This window comes from Mixophyes fleayi, chromosome 9, assembly GCF_038048845.1.
Source record: "Mixophyes fleayi isolate aMixFle1 chromosome 9, aMixFle1.hap1, whole genome shotgun sequence".
Lineage (NCBI taxonomy): Eukaryota > Metazoa > Chordata > Amphibia > Anura > Limnodynastidae > Mixophyes > Mixophyes fleayi.
Genome location: NC_134410.1, coordinates 110,916,021 through 110,934,560, shown reverse-complemented (window position 1 = coordinate 110,934,560; position 18,540 = coordinate 110,916,021). Strand labels below are relative to the sequence as shown.

General features: G+C 42.5%; 1 protein-coding gene across 2 annotated transcripts in view; it reads left to right on the top strand.

The window, feature by feature from the left end:
- Positions 1-18,540, top strand: part of PHF8 (PHD finger protein 8) — a 41,788-nt gene that overhangs the window by 8,660 nt on the left and 14,588 nt on the right. For both annotated transcript variants that reach the window (XM_075184917.1, XM_075184918.1), the window contains exons 8-17: positions 6,228-6,390; positions 6,510-6,597; positions 6,746-6,852; positions 7,043-7,134; positions 7,289-7,378; positions 7,479-7,727; positions 8,685-8,797; positions 9,326-9,516; positions 14,681-14,766; positions 14,846-14,973. In XM_075184917.1, the coding sequence (XP_075041018.1) occupies positions 6,228-6,390; positions 6,510-6,597; positions 6,746-6,852; positions 7,043-7,134; positions 7,289-7,378; positions 7,479-7,727; positions 8,685-8,797; positions 9,326-9,516; positions 14,681-14,766; positions 14,846-14,973 (1,307 nt within the window). The remainder of the gene's footprint in view (positions 1-6,227; positions 6,391-6,509; positions 6,598-6,745; positions 6,853-7,042; positions 7,135-7,288; positions 7,379-7,478; positions 7,728-8,684; positions 8,798-9,325; positions 9,517-14,680; positions 14,767-14,845; positions 14,974-18,540) is intronic.

Sequence of the window (18,540 nt, the reverse complement as noted above, 5' to 3'; positions counted from 1 at the left end):
CATGTAACCGCTTTCCTGTCTGCAGTTCCCGCTTCAGAAATACACCATTGTATTGTAGCAGATGAGGGAGAAACACCTAACCGGGCTGCTTCACCCTCTCTATCTCTAATAATAATAACAGAAATAAAAAATAGGTACTTAGCCTCCAGAGGTCTAGTACACCGTGTCTCCGAGATGGGAGAATGTCAGCAAGTCTGTATCTGCAGCCTTTCCATCTCCTGTGTATCTTCCTGCTTCAGGAAGAGTTCATGTAGCCTGTAAGGACGGGGGAGCCCAGTTCTCTACCTTCTCATAAAGGCTCTATAGTGGTGCCTGCTGACTTTTTGGTGCTGCTTCTATATGTTTAAGCGCACCACAGCCATTACACCTATGTCTCTTTGGTAACAAAGATGGCACCAAAAGCGTGTGCTCGTGTCCCCCCTATGCTCTGAAGAGTGGGAGACTTGGTACAATCCATCCAAATGGAAGGCGCTATTTACCGAGTACCGGTGCTCTCTGCCCATAATGGCAGCATCAGTACCCTTAACTGTAGTGACCTGATGGTCTCTTTGCAAGGAAGGGGGCTCCGGTGTGACAGTGGTCCCTGAGAGCGCTGGCAGTGAGAGCCGTCCTGCTCTCACTGAACTCTGTCGTCTGCAGCCGTTTTCTGCTTAGGAGTCCCCTTTAGTTATGCATAGTATCCCAACCAGTGTATGTGCTGCAGTGCAGCATAGACACCGTTTGTAAAATAAATGAAAATAGAATGAGAATAAAAATAAAATCATCAAGATGTAGCTGCAGAGCAGCCACAGTAAGGCCAACTCCTTGGGCACTCAACAAACACTGAGGCTAGAGGGGGTTGCAGAGGGGAGGAGTCTGTCCGCAAGTATTAAATTAACTTAAGTGCCAACTCCAAGCACCCCACATACATCCCATGGTAGCCGTATCCCCCAGATAGGATGAAAGAGAAAACCTAGTTAACAGGTGCAGTTTTTTGTTTTATATTTTTTTATAAATCCGGACAAGAACAGTAACTGAGACATCAATGATTAATCAAATGATTTGGAACAACGTCCTAGGGAAAATTACAAATTGTCCCAAATAGAGGAAAGAAAGGATGAAGGTTTATAATTGAGAATGTACAAGTTTTGAGGCAGAATTGATTGTGGGTAGTCTGGAGGATTTCGGGATACCCAAATGGAAGAGAGAGGGGCGAGGGCCTGAAATTTAGTCTCTGAGTAGCCAGATAGTAATGTTTAATGTCTGGAAGGCCAAGGTCTCCATTTTTAGATGGCAGTGGCAGATTCAAGGGTAGGGGGGGAAGATCGGCAAACTGCCGCCATTTCCCTGTGGCTGCACACTGTGCAGATCTGTGTTGGCAGAGACAGGCAGGCGGAGTATGCTGCCCGGTCGCTCTGAGTGTGTTTTAAATACAATCAGAATGGCTGAGCAGCATACTTTGCCTGCCTGTCTCTGCCAACATGGACCTGCATATAGCGTGCAGCTGCAGGGAGCCCGCTACAGATAGAAGTTTTGAAAAATGTGGACGGGACTACAAAAAAAATCTAGATCTGCTGCTGGTAGATTAGGAAATATTGTTAATCTTGTGGCTCTGTAGGATTATATAAAAATTATCAGAGGTTTCCAAGTCACTGGATCTCTTCCCACTAGAAATGAGTGGGGTAAAGAAAAGGGGGAAAGCTTGTCTGCTTGGACTATGGACCATGCTTGAAGGGGCTGTATTGATGATTATTCTGGTTTTGGGGGGAGGTATCCAAGTCCTGAGTACCTTTCAAAACGTTTTCCGTGAGAAGAAATATTTGCAAGTGTGAACGATTGCCAAGATAATGTCCGGAGAGTGAGGCACTGCTGGAGGACATGTCCATGGTGATATTTAGTACTTCATTAAAATCTATTACAATTTCGCCTTGCATAATTGTGGAGAGTTTTGCACCAAGAGTAATTAAAAATCTGAATTAGTCTTGGTTAGGAGTGTAGATATTTATTTAGAAGATTGTTAAGCTTACCAATTAGAATTGAGTATTTTCCCTTCGTTTTTCTCTGAGAGTCTAGTAGTTCAAAGGTAATATGTTTAGCTAGATGAATTGAGAAGCCGGGAGTGTGAGTTTCTGCTCCACTAGTCAGCATAGAAGGTCGACAAGCCCTGCACAGGAACCTGCTTTTGCCCGGAGCACCAGCTGTCTAAATGTTGGCTACCTACCAGTAAAGTGAGAAGGCCTTAGGCCCGTCTGTTGGATGCTGACCTGTCCCACCCATTACAGACCCTGTGACAAGCCCCACAGTAACCTCAAAGTAATCCTTATTGATATGTGGCAACCTGACACCCGCCTCAGATTCACCATCAAGCAGTTCCATCTGCACCCAGAAAGCTAACGCCAAGATCGGTGGTCCATAGTGGAGAGGCCTGCAAACTTGGATGGCACCATCCTGCTGCACGGGAGTTAGGAAATTACTTTGGTGCACTAATAGAAAAAGGTTGTTGACCTAGTTCATTATATGCAACATTACCGTTGCATGCTCATTGTTATGTTTGAGTATGAATCCTAGTCTGGTCTCATCCTGTTCCATCAGTGACACTTCACCGGCCCTACTATGTTAACGCTGGTGTTGCACACTAATGTTCTTATTTGGAGAGGGCAGTGAAGATGAGCTGTCCTTCTACAGAAGCCCCCTGCTGGGATACAGACAGAACGTCTGGACTAGTCCTATGGAGAACAATTGATACTAATTTGCTTCCCCTACTTCCAAGGATAAGGTAGCAGTGAGCCCCTCCTAAAATTAACCGCTTACACTACTTTGTGATGTCACAGGGTCCTCAGCTGTTCCATGCTTTATGTAGAGGAAGGAGGGGGGGGGGGGGGGGAGAATGAATGCAGCTCCAGCCCTCTCACCTGTATCCTGGACATCACCTGATCTTTACCCATAACCCTCCTGGCTTCAGTTTAAGGACAATGAATAACATTACTGCAAGTCATCCATATATAATACACAATATACATTTACATTGCACTACAATGTCCCCTTAACCACATGTAATTGGACAATGCAGTTGTAGTCTGGTGAGCTGGGGAACAAAAGCAAGGGCTATAAAAAGTACTATAATCCACTTTATGCGAGAAACGGAATCGTCAGAGGGTTATCACACTCGTTTCGTCACAATACCTATAACATATATTTATGAAAAGTATCTTAACACTGGTATGTTAAATATTTTGTCTGCCAGGCCAGCCCCATTCTGGGTTTTCACCCAACTCATATCTCCCTTTTATCTCTTGAATCGCATAGTGTTCAATACTGTCCCTGCATGAGATGACTGTTTTATGAAACAACCTTGAGTCATTTTATCTCTGTGCCCATCCTTCAAAGCAAAGGTCTCCTGTCTGCACCATATATCCTTGTATGGGAACTGTTTTGGTACTACTGGACATTCCCTTCTGAGGAATTCACCCTCGCCCTTCCTCTCTCATTTCCCTTACCCTAAATAAGATAATTCCCCTCAGCTATATAAGCTGATATATCCCTTTCACATCTTTACCGCAGTTGAAGTCCATAATATCAGTGTGAACCAGCCCAGCTCTACCAGCCTCCATGAGCCCAAGTTCTCCCACTTAATGTAAATGGCTTTCACATCTCTAACAAGAACACAATGGCCCTTCAGTATTTTAAGTGGAAAAATGCTAACTTCATCTTCATTCAGGAAATGCAAAATCCAGGAAAATTCAAAGCTTCCTACTTGAGCCTAACATACAAGTAAAACTTCTTCTTCATTAGAAAATCTAGCCTCTGCCCACAGGGCAGGTTTACAACCTGTGGGACAACTAGGCCCCTCTTACTGTGTCATTGGTGTATGTGGTGAGTTTGGGACAGATTGAAGAAGGCAATGTCCTTTTCCAACAGCTGTATTAGCTGACCCTGCGGAAAAATTATCAGACTACTATCATCAGCGCAGCATTGGACTCCCAAGTGGTCCGCCACTATCCTAGTGTTCACCTAACTCTGCTTCACACCCCACCTGAACGATTCTAAGACACTATCCTCTCTCATTAGATATTGGCATCCTTTATGGTTCATGGTGGTCTCGGTGAGAGTGTACAGTGACTATTTATCTCCACACAATTTATTTTGGGGTTCACGATCTCCGGTCAGCTGTCTGGCTCCATCGCTACACCCCTCCTTCTCTATCATCTCCTCTGTGCTGGAGCTTGAACGATGCCCTACTATCAAAACCCAATATTTGCAAAAAGTGATCAAGAAATTATAGACTCTTACTGTGTTCTACCTTGTACTGTCCTATTGTTTGTACCTGTGTGGCGCTGCGGACATTTTCTGGCTCCCTATAAATAAAAATTAATAATAATAAAACTTGCAGTTATTCAGATTCCCAAGCATAAAGTTGCTATAAGAGTGGGTGTAAATACAACTATATGCAGCGTAGAAAAACTCACGTTGCAGTACTTTTTAATCATTTGTCTTTTATTTCTATGGCGCCAAAAGGGTCTGCACCGCCGTACATGCGTAGGAGAAAACAAAATGCGACATACAGGGAAGTACAATTAAAATCAAAACAAAATGCAATATAAATAAACAACTAAAATGGACAAACCGGCTGAGGACAGGTAGACCGAGCAGAGATGTACGAGTAGGTGGGAAATTAACTAAAGTAGAGTGGGCCCGAGCCCAGGAGTGTGGGCGCAACTAGCAGGACCATAGCTAGTAATGGAGAGGAGAGTCTGGAGCCCAAAGTCAAGATGGTGGAATGAAGCTTGGGGACCGGGAGCAACAGGAGAGTGACTGGCGGAATAGAGGGCCCTGCTGGCGTGAGCTTCCAATGTTATGGAAGGGGCAGACTACTGGGAAACACTAATGGGAGTTAGGGTGAGGGGACTAGAAAACTAAATGGATAGGGGGGGAGGACTAAAAGTCTGAAGGGATGGGCAGAAAAAGGGCTGGTGAAATGAGGAGGGGAGGAGGACAGATAGTGAGGAAGGATAAGAAAGGTGGTTGAGGAGGAGAGAGGTTAGACTGAGGAAGGGTGGGCCATCCTGAACAGGTTTATTTTGAGGCTAGGGGATAGCCTGATAGAACGAGGGAGGTTGTTCCATAAAAGGGGAAGCCCGGGAGAAATCTTGAATGTGGGAATGAGACATGGTAACCAGATGGGAGTTGAGACAGCGATTGTTGGCTTACCATAGAGGGTGAGAGGGAGTATGAATGGAGATGAGATCGGAGAGATAAGGGACTGTGTAGGTAAGGGAGAGGAGATTTAAGAGAATTATTTGTCATAGGGGAGAGCCAGTGAAATGCTTGACAGAGAGGGGCAGGAGAGAGGAAGATTAGTCTCACTGCAGCATTGAGTATGGACTGAAGAGGGGGGCGACCAGTAAGGAAGAGGTTGCAGTAGTCAATTAGAATGGATGAGGGTTCTGGTGGCATCAGTGGAGAGGAAGGGATGGATTCGAGAGATGAAAGCGGCAGGATTGGGTGAGGAATTGTATATGGGGAGTGAATGAGAGGGAGGATTCGAGGATGACACCTAGGCAGCAAACTTTGGTAAGGATATAATAAGCTTTTGTGCCTCCAGGTCCAAGTCCATTATTGTCTGCTAAAGCTGGTAAGATCCTGCAATGGCTTCAGCAGAGCATGGAGGAGCACTGCTTCTCCATCCCCCCGTCAGATGTTTTTAACCAAAATGGACCAAGTTCTCTGGGCCTATGACACTCCTGGGTGCCCAGTTATTGGGTTGTTGACAAACTGTGCTGTTCTTTCTTCTACTACAAGTATCCCTGCATGGTATGACATTATTTGGAAGTGGATTTGCTGGTGTGCTTGGGATGCAATGGCATAATTTAATCTACTCTGTCTGCCGGCGCTGAAATCAGCTGGTTAATTTATTATTTATCACTGCATCCATTCCATTTTATGCCAGGCTATATACATTTGACTTATAATGATAATTATGTGTTTATAGTAGTACATTAGGAGACCTCTAGGTGACAGTTAATAGCAGTAGTGTTTATATTCAGTGAACTCTGCTTTCTTTCTTTTTTACTTTTATTTGGTTGTGTTTTATATTTGCCTGTATGGGGCAGGTTGTGTCTTGTTTTGTATTACTGTATAATCACCAAATAAAATTTAACTTAATACTAAAAAATAAACATTAGAAAACTGTTTTGAAGTGGGCTATAATTTCTTGGAATAACCCTTTAAGTATATTTGTCTTTTATCAGGGAGAGAAGATTTTCTACCTGATACAACCTACTAAGACTAATCTGGCCTTGTTTGAATGTTGGAGCAGCTCTTCAAACCAGAATGAGATGTTTTTTGGAGATCAAGTTGACAAGTGCTACAGGTGTCCAGTGAAACAGGGCCATACACTCTTCATCCCCACAGGTAACTAAACTATCATAGAGAAAGGCCATGCTCCGACCCCTCAGGTGACAGCTATGTATGTAACACAATGGGGGGTGGTGGTGGTGGTTAGTATGCTTAAGAATGTTTTCTCTTCACAGGCTGGATCCACGCAGTTCTAACCCCAGTGGACTGCTTAGCATTTGGAGGAAACTTTCTGCACAGTCTGAACATTGCCATGCAGCTCAGGTAGGTGAATATGGACAAGAGTACAGTAGGAATGTCGGAATTTCAGCTTGCTGTACCGAGGATGGGATTTTACGAAAATAAACATATTTAAATTTTTCATGGATAACTTTTCTTTTTAAATGTAAAGATTTTCAAATTCTCCCTGCAGAGCATATGAGATTGAAAAAAGGTTAAGCACAGCTGACCTCTTTAAGTTTCCAAACTTCGAGTCTATCTGTTGGTATGTGGGGAAACATTTACTGGACACTTTTCGAGGTGAGTGTTTCATCCTATCATTTCAATTGTCTGTTTTGATTAACACTTTTTGCAATATGAAGTGTTTTAATTGTAGAGCTATGCGAGAGATTCCAAGTTGATCTTGGTCTGGTAATAGGACTAGCTGTGCAGCATATATGATGACTTCTGACTTTAAGGTCTTGACTGTATCATATGCTTGTGTATTCAGGTCTGCGAGAGAACAGGAGACATCCAGCATCTTACCTACTGCATGGCGCTAAAGCACTAAACACTGCATTCAGAGCTTGGACCAAGAAGGAGGTGCTCTTTCTGATATGTAAAGTCTAAATATTCCCGTATTTGCCTAGTCGTGGTCCTGTACACACACATTAAACCTTTTGAAGGGTGTAATTTGTTAGACATTCTGACTTCTGCCTCTGTACTTTTGTGTCATGTGGGCATTATTTGATTTCAGGCATTAATGGATCATGAAGAAGAGATTCCAGAGACCATCCTTACTGTCCAGCTCATTAAGGATTTGGATCGGGAAATCCGGCTAATGGAGGTTAGTCTCATTATGTTTGCGTTTCCAACGATGTGTTCATATTTCTGTTATACTATACACACCAAATGCATGTTGTGTGAGACAGTGTCTCTCTCATCAGGACATCTTTCATCAAAGTATTGAAAAGACAGGCAATCTTTTGGGTATGACACGAAGTCCAATTACTGGCACTTCCTCTCCGGTCAAAATGTCCCTCCTGGCCAAGGGTTCCAAGAGACGGGGTCCAAAAACAAAGGAGCTGGGGAAGAAAGGTGGAAGGAGGGGTAAAGAAAGCCAGGATGATGACATGAGTCCAGAGCCGTCCGACATCCAAAATCAGAAGAAGACCTTGATTCCCAAGAAAGAAATGGTAGGTACATAAGTAATATAGTATTACTATTGTTGTTTCCTATAACCCAATTTATACGATGGTTCTATCTTTTTTTTTTTTTGGGCCATTGCACCTGTATTTTATAATTGTAGCTCCCATGTTTTGTGATACCTGTTACTACTTGAAGATTTATTTCCTTTTTTTTTTTTTATCCTTTTTTTTTTGTTAAACAAATTTATCAGACATTTTGTTTAAACCTATAATTAAGATTATTGTAGTTATTATATAACAATTATTACCAGATAATAAAGATTACATTTCTCCATCGAAAATCAGAAGAGTAATTCTTATACAATTGCATGTAGAGACCTAAGCCGCAGGGAGACCAGAAGGGGAAGAAATATACTGTTATACCTATTAGAGGTAAATCAGGAGGTCTTGTAAAAATCTTCTAGTTTCATACTAAATCGTCTGATGAAAGCACTCCCGAAGCTGCTCTCTCTCAGGACAGTTTGATAACGTGTTGATAGAACTTTCCCAGGTTTTCGAAGAGTTTGCGAGTGAGTCTTTTTGAAGCGATGCCTCCATCCAGTCCATTCGCATAATAAATATCTATTGGTTAAAAAGAACAAGTGTGGGTGGAGAGCTCCGGATCCACATGTGGAAGAAGCATTTTCTGGCCGCTAGTAGAAGCTTTTTGCTGCCTTTAGAAGCTCTCCCATTTTGTGGAAAAATATCCAAGATAACCCATTGGGGTTTAAATGGCAGATAATTTACCAGCTCCACCATAGTGAACCTTATTACCTACAGGCTTTGCTAGTGGTAAAATAACAGGCTACGTCTGCTGCAGCAGAGTGGCACAAACCCTGGGGCAGTTCTTCTTAAAGTTCCCCCACTCCAAAATAACTTAAGCTACTTACTCCTCTAATGTGCCCTATCTTTTTAATGTATTTATTTGTATTCTTTTCATTATTAATCATTTTATTTTAACTGTAGTTAGAAGATGACCTCCTGGATGACCTTGATGAAAAGCCTGATGGTTGCCTACTGGATTCAGAATTAACGGAGAGTAAACTAAGATTGGTCCTGTCCAATGGTACAAACATAAGGTGGGAGAATTAACATTCCTCAAAAATTTAAATCGCAATGATAACGCTATAAAACTAAGGTTATATTAACAGTACAGGTATACCACATGTGACCTCTGAGTCTTGACTGAGTAACTTTGAAACAATAATCTGGTTGGTCTGGAGCTTTTACTGCTCCCTAATAATAATAGTAATAGGAATCTTACAAGTTGCCTCAAAATGTGTGTACCATACCAGTATGTAACAATATTTATTAGTAACCTTATTTAGTTTTGTTGAACACCAAACAAAATCTTAAAATTCCAAACTCTGAAAGAAGCATTGGTAATGTAGTCTGGTGATTAGCTCATCAACATTATTTTGAAAGGCACATTTAAAGTTTTTCAGAAGCCTGGTCCTGTTTTGTTGCTCACCTTGTAAATTGCTAAGTTAGCGCTTCAAACAGTGCTTAAGGTTTTGGTTTTGACATTAAAACCGTAAATATTTTACCTGTGAGTTGACTGCTTAATATACCTTTTTTTTTTGTTTTGTTTTTGTGTGTATGGTCAGTGGCAAGAAGATTCGTGTAGGAGCTGGAAGTAGACGCCAGGGGTCTGCCACAAAGATTCCTAAAAGTGAGTCTTTGGATCATGATCTGTCATCTGGTGACCCTTTCCTCATGGACTCGGAGGATGACTTGCAAATCGATGAAACACCCCGCAAGGAGAGGAAGCTGGTCCCTCCCAAGAGAAAATTGCACAGTATGTTTTCATGACACTCTGGTCTGCAAAATAGTTTATACCTTCTCTTTTGTTTACATGATGCTACTAAGGGAATCTGCAAACATGTATAATATAATATAGACACACACACGTGGTTTTGTTAGACATCTGCCACAAATCGACATAGGGAGCCCCTAGTTCCTACGCCGAGTGTACCCATTGTGGTGTTTGCACAGCTTCAATAAGAAGCATGGACACATGTTAGCGTATTAAAAAATTGCAATGTATTGTATGACGCATGGCCAATATTGATTTCTATGTTTGTCCTTGGGTCTTCAGCTGTCATATGCACAAAAACAGTAAATAGATAAAACTGGGTATTAAGAAAAAGACATAGATAAGAGACCCAGCTGGAAAGTTTAGAATCTTTAGAAAAGTATAGTCTGATACATGATGATAAATGCCATGGATTACATATATGCGAAAAGTGCTTAGTCTGGTGATATGATCAGTTAAACTGACCGCCCCTACTGGTGCTAAGAGTCACCTGCGCATCACCATTGTGCCACAGATTGTAGGAGAATAGTCGCTGCTGCAACCAGGCTCCTTCATCGGCACCCAGGCTTGCATGCACCACTCTGCATGATACGTGTAGCTGCTGCAGCACCTCTTGGCTGGGTCTTTCTGACCACTTGTACAGGACTGTTGGGTAGCTGGTTTACTCAAGATGCTGAGCTTAACACACGACAGCCAGGGGATGGATGAGATTATTGGAAGCAATATAAGGACATTTTACTTTGTGACAGAGATTGAATTTTCATCTTTGGTCTATGTCACTAGCTGCTTTATTAATGTCAAAACTTGTTTTTATGACCAACATTACAGTTTATTTTAATTTTACTTTGTGAGATTTTTTTAGAATTGTGTTTTGTATTGAAACTGTTTTCAGTCTGCATATCTAACAGTACTTTTAGTAGATACCTTGTCATTATTACTTGTGTCTGAAATTGTGCTGTCTATTGTATCCGTTTTATAGAGAAGGGGCTTAATATAGGACAGCAGCATAGGTTCGATTACAGGCGCTATAGTTCTATATAAATATATTTTTGGCACTGGAACAGTGTGTAGTGATTTATATGGATAAGATTATTAATGGTTATCCGTAGGTCACAGAAATTTGGCAGATGTAGTTGCCTTGCAAGAATAGAAAGAAAACCTAGACTTTACTCATAAGCAGAGGATGGGGGTGGGTGTTTTCCTCTGTCTGCGCTATTCCAGGCTGGGCTGGGAGATTTAATGTTAAAATCTCTCTTCCAATCTGATTTCCAAGAAGTTTATTGCTCCCTCTAAGCTTAGCTTGTTAGCAGGTATACCTAATAAGGTAGTTACTGATTTGTATAGATTTATTAAATCACATTTTGGACAGCTAGTTGATCCTTGTGTTCAGAGCGATGCCCTGATGTCCGTTTTAATATGTTGTGTTGCTGTGTGATAAGTAGACTCTACATGATCAGTCCTTAAGTCTCTGCTAATTGACCCAGTCAAATCTAGTCCCAATAGGGTGGATCAGTGCAGTCTACTCCCTTTCCCATATTGGCCACCATGGCTGAGCTACACACATTTTTTGTATATAGAAGAAAGGCTTACAGCCCAAAGTGTTTATTATATCACTCCTTTTAAGTGTTGTGTTTGTAATGTCTGTAGCTGCTCAGCGATAAACATCTTCAATGCTAAAATCCAAACACTGTAATCTAATTACCAGCATCCTGCCTCAGTGCTCTATCTGCTATCCATCGTTGAAGAGGAATTGGCCAGACTAATCAACAAAGGTCATAACCTGTTTAACTTTGTGGTCCCTAATTCCTTGCGCTACCTTACAGTCTTAAGCTATACCCTTTGGGTTTGACAGGTGCTCACTAGGGATGTCAGTCTTCAGTATTAGAAATTGGTGTATCTTTACCACCAAGTCCAAGGGACATAGTCTTCTCAAGAGTTACCCCTGCAGATCTGTTTTTGTCCCTAAGCACATGGATGTCATCTCGCAAGGGCCAGCCTACCATGGTCCAGACAGACAATTTCACTGTGTTGATTACCTTAGTCATCTGGAAGGGAGGCGATTGCAGCTCCCAAATTTTGATAGATAGGGCTTGAATTTTACAATGTTTGGACTGATTTGTTCTGCCCATCTTCATAATCTACATCCTGGGGGCAGACAACTAGGGAATCGGATGTTTGTTTTTGCCCACGATTCTTGAAAATAAGGGCTTTTCCAGATGTAATTCAGACTATATTTAAGCTACGAAAAAACTACCTCTTCCACCTTATAGTTTGTAAGATATACTATATTAAAGTATTACCTTCCTAAAGTTTTTACAATATTATCATCTTCTAATGTTTTCCTTCATCTGGAAGATGTCCTTTTTCTTTCAGCTATAATCAGAGTGCTTCTCTGAGTGGTATCGCTGTTTCACCAGTCTCTTTATTCTGTGTTTCATGGAGAAAAGGTGTTCATTGTGGGTTTCACGTAACCAAATAATTAGTGGTGCTGCCCTTGTGACCCTACAAAGCACTCTATGGGTCGTACCTTTCATAGATCCATGTTTTCCATTGAACTTGTTGGTTCACTTTGATAGTCACAGGAAGGGATCGAACACTCCCCTTCCAGTCAATCTCTTCTGCATTCAAATGACAATTAGGCGGGCCTACATGGCGGGGGAGTTAGCTGTGTCCTGTAGACTTTGACGCACACTTTTAGAGCAGTGGGCGATAAATGGTGTTTGAATCATTTTCATACATCTAGCCTTGTAGAACATGATTCCCTTTGTTTATAGCTTTGCAACATGCAGCTACGACAGCAGCTGCTTCAAGAACATCCAGTCGGTGAACGGCAGCTATTCATTTTTGTAGTAATAACCTTTGGCACTCCTGTATTCGTGTGTGCATAGGCAAGCTGTGGCCCCCATTCCCTGTTCATAAAATGACCCGATGAGCTGCTGTATAAACAAAAGATTATCTCTTGCCATATTCCCTGCAGAGCTGGTTTGGAACATTAAAGAAAGCGAAAATGAATTGTTTTGAATTGAGAATGTTGGGACCAATGCATAATCATTTAGGTGAACATTATATTCAAGATTAGCAATAATGGTGCCAACTAACATTACAAAGGAGACTTCCCATCCAAATTACCATTCTCTGTATAGAGTTGACAAATCATTTTACTCACTAAAGGGCTTCAAATTACTTCAAAGTATATGATTGTTATTTCTGGGGACTTGGTCTGCTCTGTTTAAGGCTCTTGAGATTACTGAACACTGCAATATATTTATCATCTATTCATTTGTTAAAATGAAGCTGATTAATAAAGCTTTCTTAGTCCAGTTGAAGATTGAATTGGTTCAGTTCTTGTCTTTAAATTCAGACTTCCTATCTTGACATGCCTGGTTCTGCAGAGCGCCCACTTGTCTGTCTCTGTATACCTTTTTCAACAGTGGTTTTTCTTTTTTCCACCTCCTGTTAAGTGCAGCTTTGTGACATGCCTGGGCATTTCTTGTTCCATGGAAGACTATGTAATGGTTGCCTCCATAACAAGTAGAATGTATATGACCAGTGCCACCCCACAATAAAATAACCTCATATTGTACAGTCTCTCCATCCTGATTCGCAGCCTCTAGGCAGTGGGAAGTCCTTCCTCAGCAGTCACTCAAATATCAGGACTCCTCAACTCCAAAAGATGTATTAGAACATAAAATACTTAAGATGGTGTAAAACCATCATTACTGTATGGTACTTAAAGCCAATACACTCCCAACTACCAGCAAGGATTCCAGCATTTATAGGAGTTCAAAACCGTTCTGTAGATCCACGGGTGGTTTGATCATAGAATGAAATATTCCTCCAATGGCAACAGTGCCTCCAAAGCTTTCACTGCATTTTGAAACTTTTTTTTCAGTGTTTCATTCACTTCCCCATAAAAAGTGCTGTTGAACGCTGGAAAACATTGTAACCACTTGCTTATATCATTGGCTGATCTCTCAAAAAGTCAAATTAGACTGACCTAATTATACAAAAAGGGCAGAAGCTATACATGATTTAATACATCTAGAAATATAATCAAATATAAAATACATGGTGGATATAAGGATTAAGTTAATAAAATAGTATTTTTCAATAGCCAAGATTTTATTTCTATGTCCGTTACTTGTTTTATATTTCTAAATTGTCATAGAGCTGTTTACATAAACCTTTGTTTACAAATGTACAGTTTATGAAGAGATGTAAACACTTTATTTTTACTCCGTTAATTGGGATCTCTGAAGACAACTGTTTGTCATGTTTTATTTAAGTGTATATTTGCAGAAAGGGTGAATAATATGAAGAATTAATTATTGTACTGTTACATTGGGATAGAGAGGTTATTGGTACAAAGGTTGATTAAACTGGGGAAGTTTGCTCAGCATGTCACAGAATCATTGGTAGAGAGGTCCCTATATTACTATCCTGGACAATACATTGCTGGTATCACATTTATCAGTTCAGTTATTTACTTAATTTAATTTCACACTGATACCACAATTTTGTACAGCTGCCAACCACTTTGTAAAGCTGGGTACACACTACAGAAATTTCAACCAACTTTTTGTGCCGAGCGATTTTACATGCGATCGATGATCCGATCGCTCGGTCCATGGACTGCATACACACTAGCCTTGTTTAGGACGATAAAAGGAAGAGCGGACGTCCCTTTAGCGACTTTTTACAGCCATGTTGTCGTGAGCATTGACTGTAATTTCGTACTCACTGTTGTGGATCAGTCGGAAGTTTATACACACTACACAGCGGAAACGAGATGGGAACGAAAATATTATACGACCAACCAAATGAGGCGACAATCGTCCATTTGGGCAGACTTTCGACCATCGTGTCACTACACACACTGACCCGACTTTTGAACGAGCGGTCGTATATCGGCTGATTGAGCCGATTATTGGACGAAAACCCTGTAGTGTGTACCCAGCTTAAATCCACTGAGTGGTTTTCCAACACCCGATGATCTACAAACATCTACTGTAGATCCAAGCCCTGCTCGCTTGCTCTCAATGTGAAATTGTTTCATAGTGGAATATATGGCTGAAACTATGTGAGATACATCCGTATTAAGATGATCATTAAATAATTTGTATTCTGTTTTACCTTTTATCTGCAGAATTTCCACGGAAGCTTCCACGGGCAAAGCCATGTTCAGACCCTAATCGTGTGAGAGAACCTGGTGAACTGGAGTTTGATGTGGAGGTAGGTAAAATAGGCATGCACTATATGGTTGGTTTTTGTATGTGAAATTATCCTGCTGAATACCTTTTTCCTATAACAGGAAGATTACACCACAGATGAGGAAATGGGAGAAGCTGACGGGGACCAGCTTGGTGCTAGCAGCGGGGGTATATTAGACCTTCTGAAAGCAAGTCGACAGGTTGGAGGCCCAGACTACTCTGAAATTGAGTAAGAAGAAATTTGGTGCTGGAATAATTATTCTTGCATTGGTTGTTTCCTTCTGATTACCTACCTCTTGTGATCTTTAGTGACTCTCCCAATGATTTTGTGCTGTTTATTCCGTTCTATCCTATCCTGTTAAATATAAATCCAAATTTGAAAGTCTTTTACAAAAAGTTACTAGTATAGAATTTGTCATATATACATTGTATATGTGCTTCAGTTGTGATTACCTAATGCTGACGGTTAAGATACCAACTGTCATTTATCTGTTTTATTTAATTAAAATGTTATCTTTCTATTCTTCCACCTCAAAATAGCAACTGCTTGCATTATCTGAGATGCAGCCACAACAGATAGGAAGGCAGCAGCCCCTTGTTGCGTATACAGGCTAAACGGCTATTTGGGGCACTGAGTGATGAATAGGTCTATATAGCATGAGTTTACCTGTCTCTAGACAGCTTCAAAAACACACCCCCTCCACAAATATACTAACGGATGGCTGATCAATTTAAAGAAATCTCAGATGGTTCCGTGTCGACGCATGGTGTTCCTAGGCCTCATCATGGACACCAGCCAGCAAAAGGTGTTCCTGCCTGTCGAGAAGATCTGTTCAATTCGAAGCATAACAACTCAGGTCTTGTCCTCTCCCAGCCCCTCAATGCACTTGTGCATGCGGCTGCTGGGAAAGACGGTGGCCTCCTTCGAGACCATCCTCTTCGGTCGAGCTCATTCTCGATGTTTTCAGTGGGATCTGTTGACAAAATGGTCAGGATCCCACCTACGCTTAGATCTCCAAAGGATCTCTCTATCCCCGAGGACGAGAGAATTACTCCAGTGGTGGCTGATTCAGGATCACATGACGGTGGGCAGGTCCTTCACTCCATGGTCATGGGTCATAGCCACGACAGACGCCAGCCTGAAAGGTTGGGGGGCGGTAATCCTACACCTCTGGCTCCAGGGCCTTTGGTCGGTTCAGGAATCGGCCCTATCGATAAACGTGCTGGAATTGAAGGCTATTCTTTTGGCTCTCAGGGGAGACCAGTCCCTCCTCCAGGGCCACCCTGTCAGAGTTCAGTCTGACAATGCCACGGCCGTGGCATATGTCAACAGACAGGGAGGAACCAGGAATGCAGCTGCAATGAAAATTGCAACTCAAATCTTAATTTGGGCAGAACAATATGTTCCAGCAATATCGGCAGTATTCATTCCAGGAATAAGAAATTGGGAGGCCGACTACCTAAGTCGAAATCAGATGATGCCAGGGGAGTGGTCACTCCATCCGGAAGTGTTCCAGTCTCTGGCTCAGAGGTGGGGTCTTCCGGATATAGATCTCATGGCCTCCAGACACAACAGAAAGGTTCACAGGTTTTGCGCAAGGGCAAGAGACCCCTTAGCGGTGGCAGTGGACGTAATGTCGATGTCATGGGGCTTCAGGTTGGGATACCTTTTCCCTCCGATTCCCATGCTTCCTCGCGTGCTCAGACAAGTAAAACAAGGAGGTCTGGCTGTAATTCTAATAGGTCCCTCATGGCCGCGCCGAGTCTGGTATGCGGACATACTCTCTATGGCAGAAGGACCGGGGTTTCATCTTCCATCTCGAGACGACCTTCTTCTGCAGGATCCCTTCCGTTACCAGAATTTACCTCGGCTCAGTATAACGGCATGGCTGTTGAAGCCAGCCTCTGGAGGGCTAGAGGTTTTTCTTCCAGCGTGGTTAACACTATGATGCGTGCCAGAAAGCCAGTCTCGGCTCGCATCTATCACCGGATTTGGAAAGCTTTCATCAGATGGTGTGAACATAGGACATGCCACACGTCCTCCTTTCGTCTCCCTCGTTTATTGACTTTACTTCAAGATGGCCTGGAAGCAGGACTTCGTTTAGGTTCCCTAAAAGTTCAGGTATCGGCACTCTGTCATTTTTCACCTGAAATTAGCGAATTTGCCAGATATTAGGACTTTCCTTCAGGGAGTCTTGCATATTCACCCTCCCTATGTTCCGCCTACAGCACCGTGGGATCTCAACCTGGTGCTGGACATGCTTAAAGGGCCTCCCTTTGAGCCATTACTTGTGACAGATTTGAAGTGGTTGACCTGGAAGGTCCTCTTTCTTCTGGCTATTGCATCTGCGCGTAGGGTTTCAGAATTAGGTGCTCTGTCTTGCTGGGAACCATATCTAGTTTTCCACGAAGACAGAGCGGTGTTAAGAACCCTCCCTGCCTTCGTTCCTAAAGTAGTTTCGGCTTTCTATCTGAACCAGGTAATTGTAGTTCCGGTCTTTTCTCCCTCTTCCCATTCGGATTCAGCGTCTATGGAAAAGTTAGATGTGGTTAGGGCTCTCCGCATTTATGTCAAAAGAACTTCTCAAGTGAGGCGTACTGATTCCTTGTTTGTTCTTTATGATGCTAATAAGAGAGGCTGGCCAGCCTCAAAACAGTCCATTGCAAGATGGATTACAGCTACCATTAAGCAAGCTTACATAAAGGCTAACCGTCCTGTGCCAGAGAGACTTACGGCCCATTCCACCAGATCGGTAGGGGCGTCGTGGGCAGCGAGAAATGGGGCTTCTGCAGACCAGCTTTGCAGGTCAGCCGCATGGTCCTCTGTCCACACCTTTACAAAATTTTACCAGTTTAATGTATTTGCATCTGCGGATGCAAATTTCGCTCGTAGTGCTTTACGAGCGGGATTTTCAGAGTAGTCTCACCCTTAAGGGGGCTGCTTTAGAACGTCCCCATGGTAAGCAGTGTCCCCCAGACTGGATGAAAGAGAAAAAAGGGATATATGTACTTACGTTAAATCTGTTTCTCTGATTCCGTCTGGGGGACACTGCGATCCCTCCCTTCTGCTTTTCTTCTGTGTGCTCTTGTTTGACTGGCCTTTCCTCCTTGGGCTTTTTAATTAACTGAACAAGAGGGGGCAGGGGGATTGTAGAGGGGAGGGGTCTGTCGGCAGTACTAAAAGTTAACTAGTTAGGTGCCAACTCCCAAAGCTCCCTCCACAACCCATGGTAAGCAGTGTCCCCCAGACGGAATCAGAGAAACGCATTTAACGTAAGTACATAAATCCTCTTTTCTGCCACATAAGTTCACCTAACCAGCCTGTTGGCAAGAGTCACCAAAACATCGCCCACCTGGCACTGACTCCTGTAAGTTCCATTTCAAGGTAGTTTTTATTATAAATTAATATTATTTGCTTTCCACAGTAATTCTGGCATTTGTATTCCTGGAAGGTTGCAGGAAAGTACAACCAGATTGGAGCTGATGCAGCTGGCTTCTCTGGGTCAGTGCAGTATGATGGGTCTGATAGTCTTTTTGGACTTCACCCCTCCCCCCCAAGGCCCAGCAGTAAGGGATGAACGTTCCTATGCAACACCTTTTACTTGGCAGGCTTCCCTCACTGTGGGATTGCAACAGGAAATGGAGTAGAGAATGTATTGTGAGCCGTTCAGCACTAATTATTCAGGACAGCGAGGAATCGGAGGTTGTCAACAATTCGCTGTTTAAGGGGGGAGAAGAAACAGACTGTTTACTTCCCCTCAGTTGGAAGACCTTTATATGTTTAGTGTGGACCACA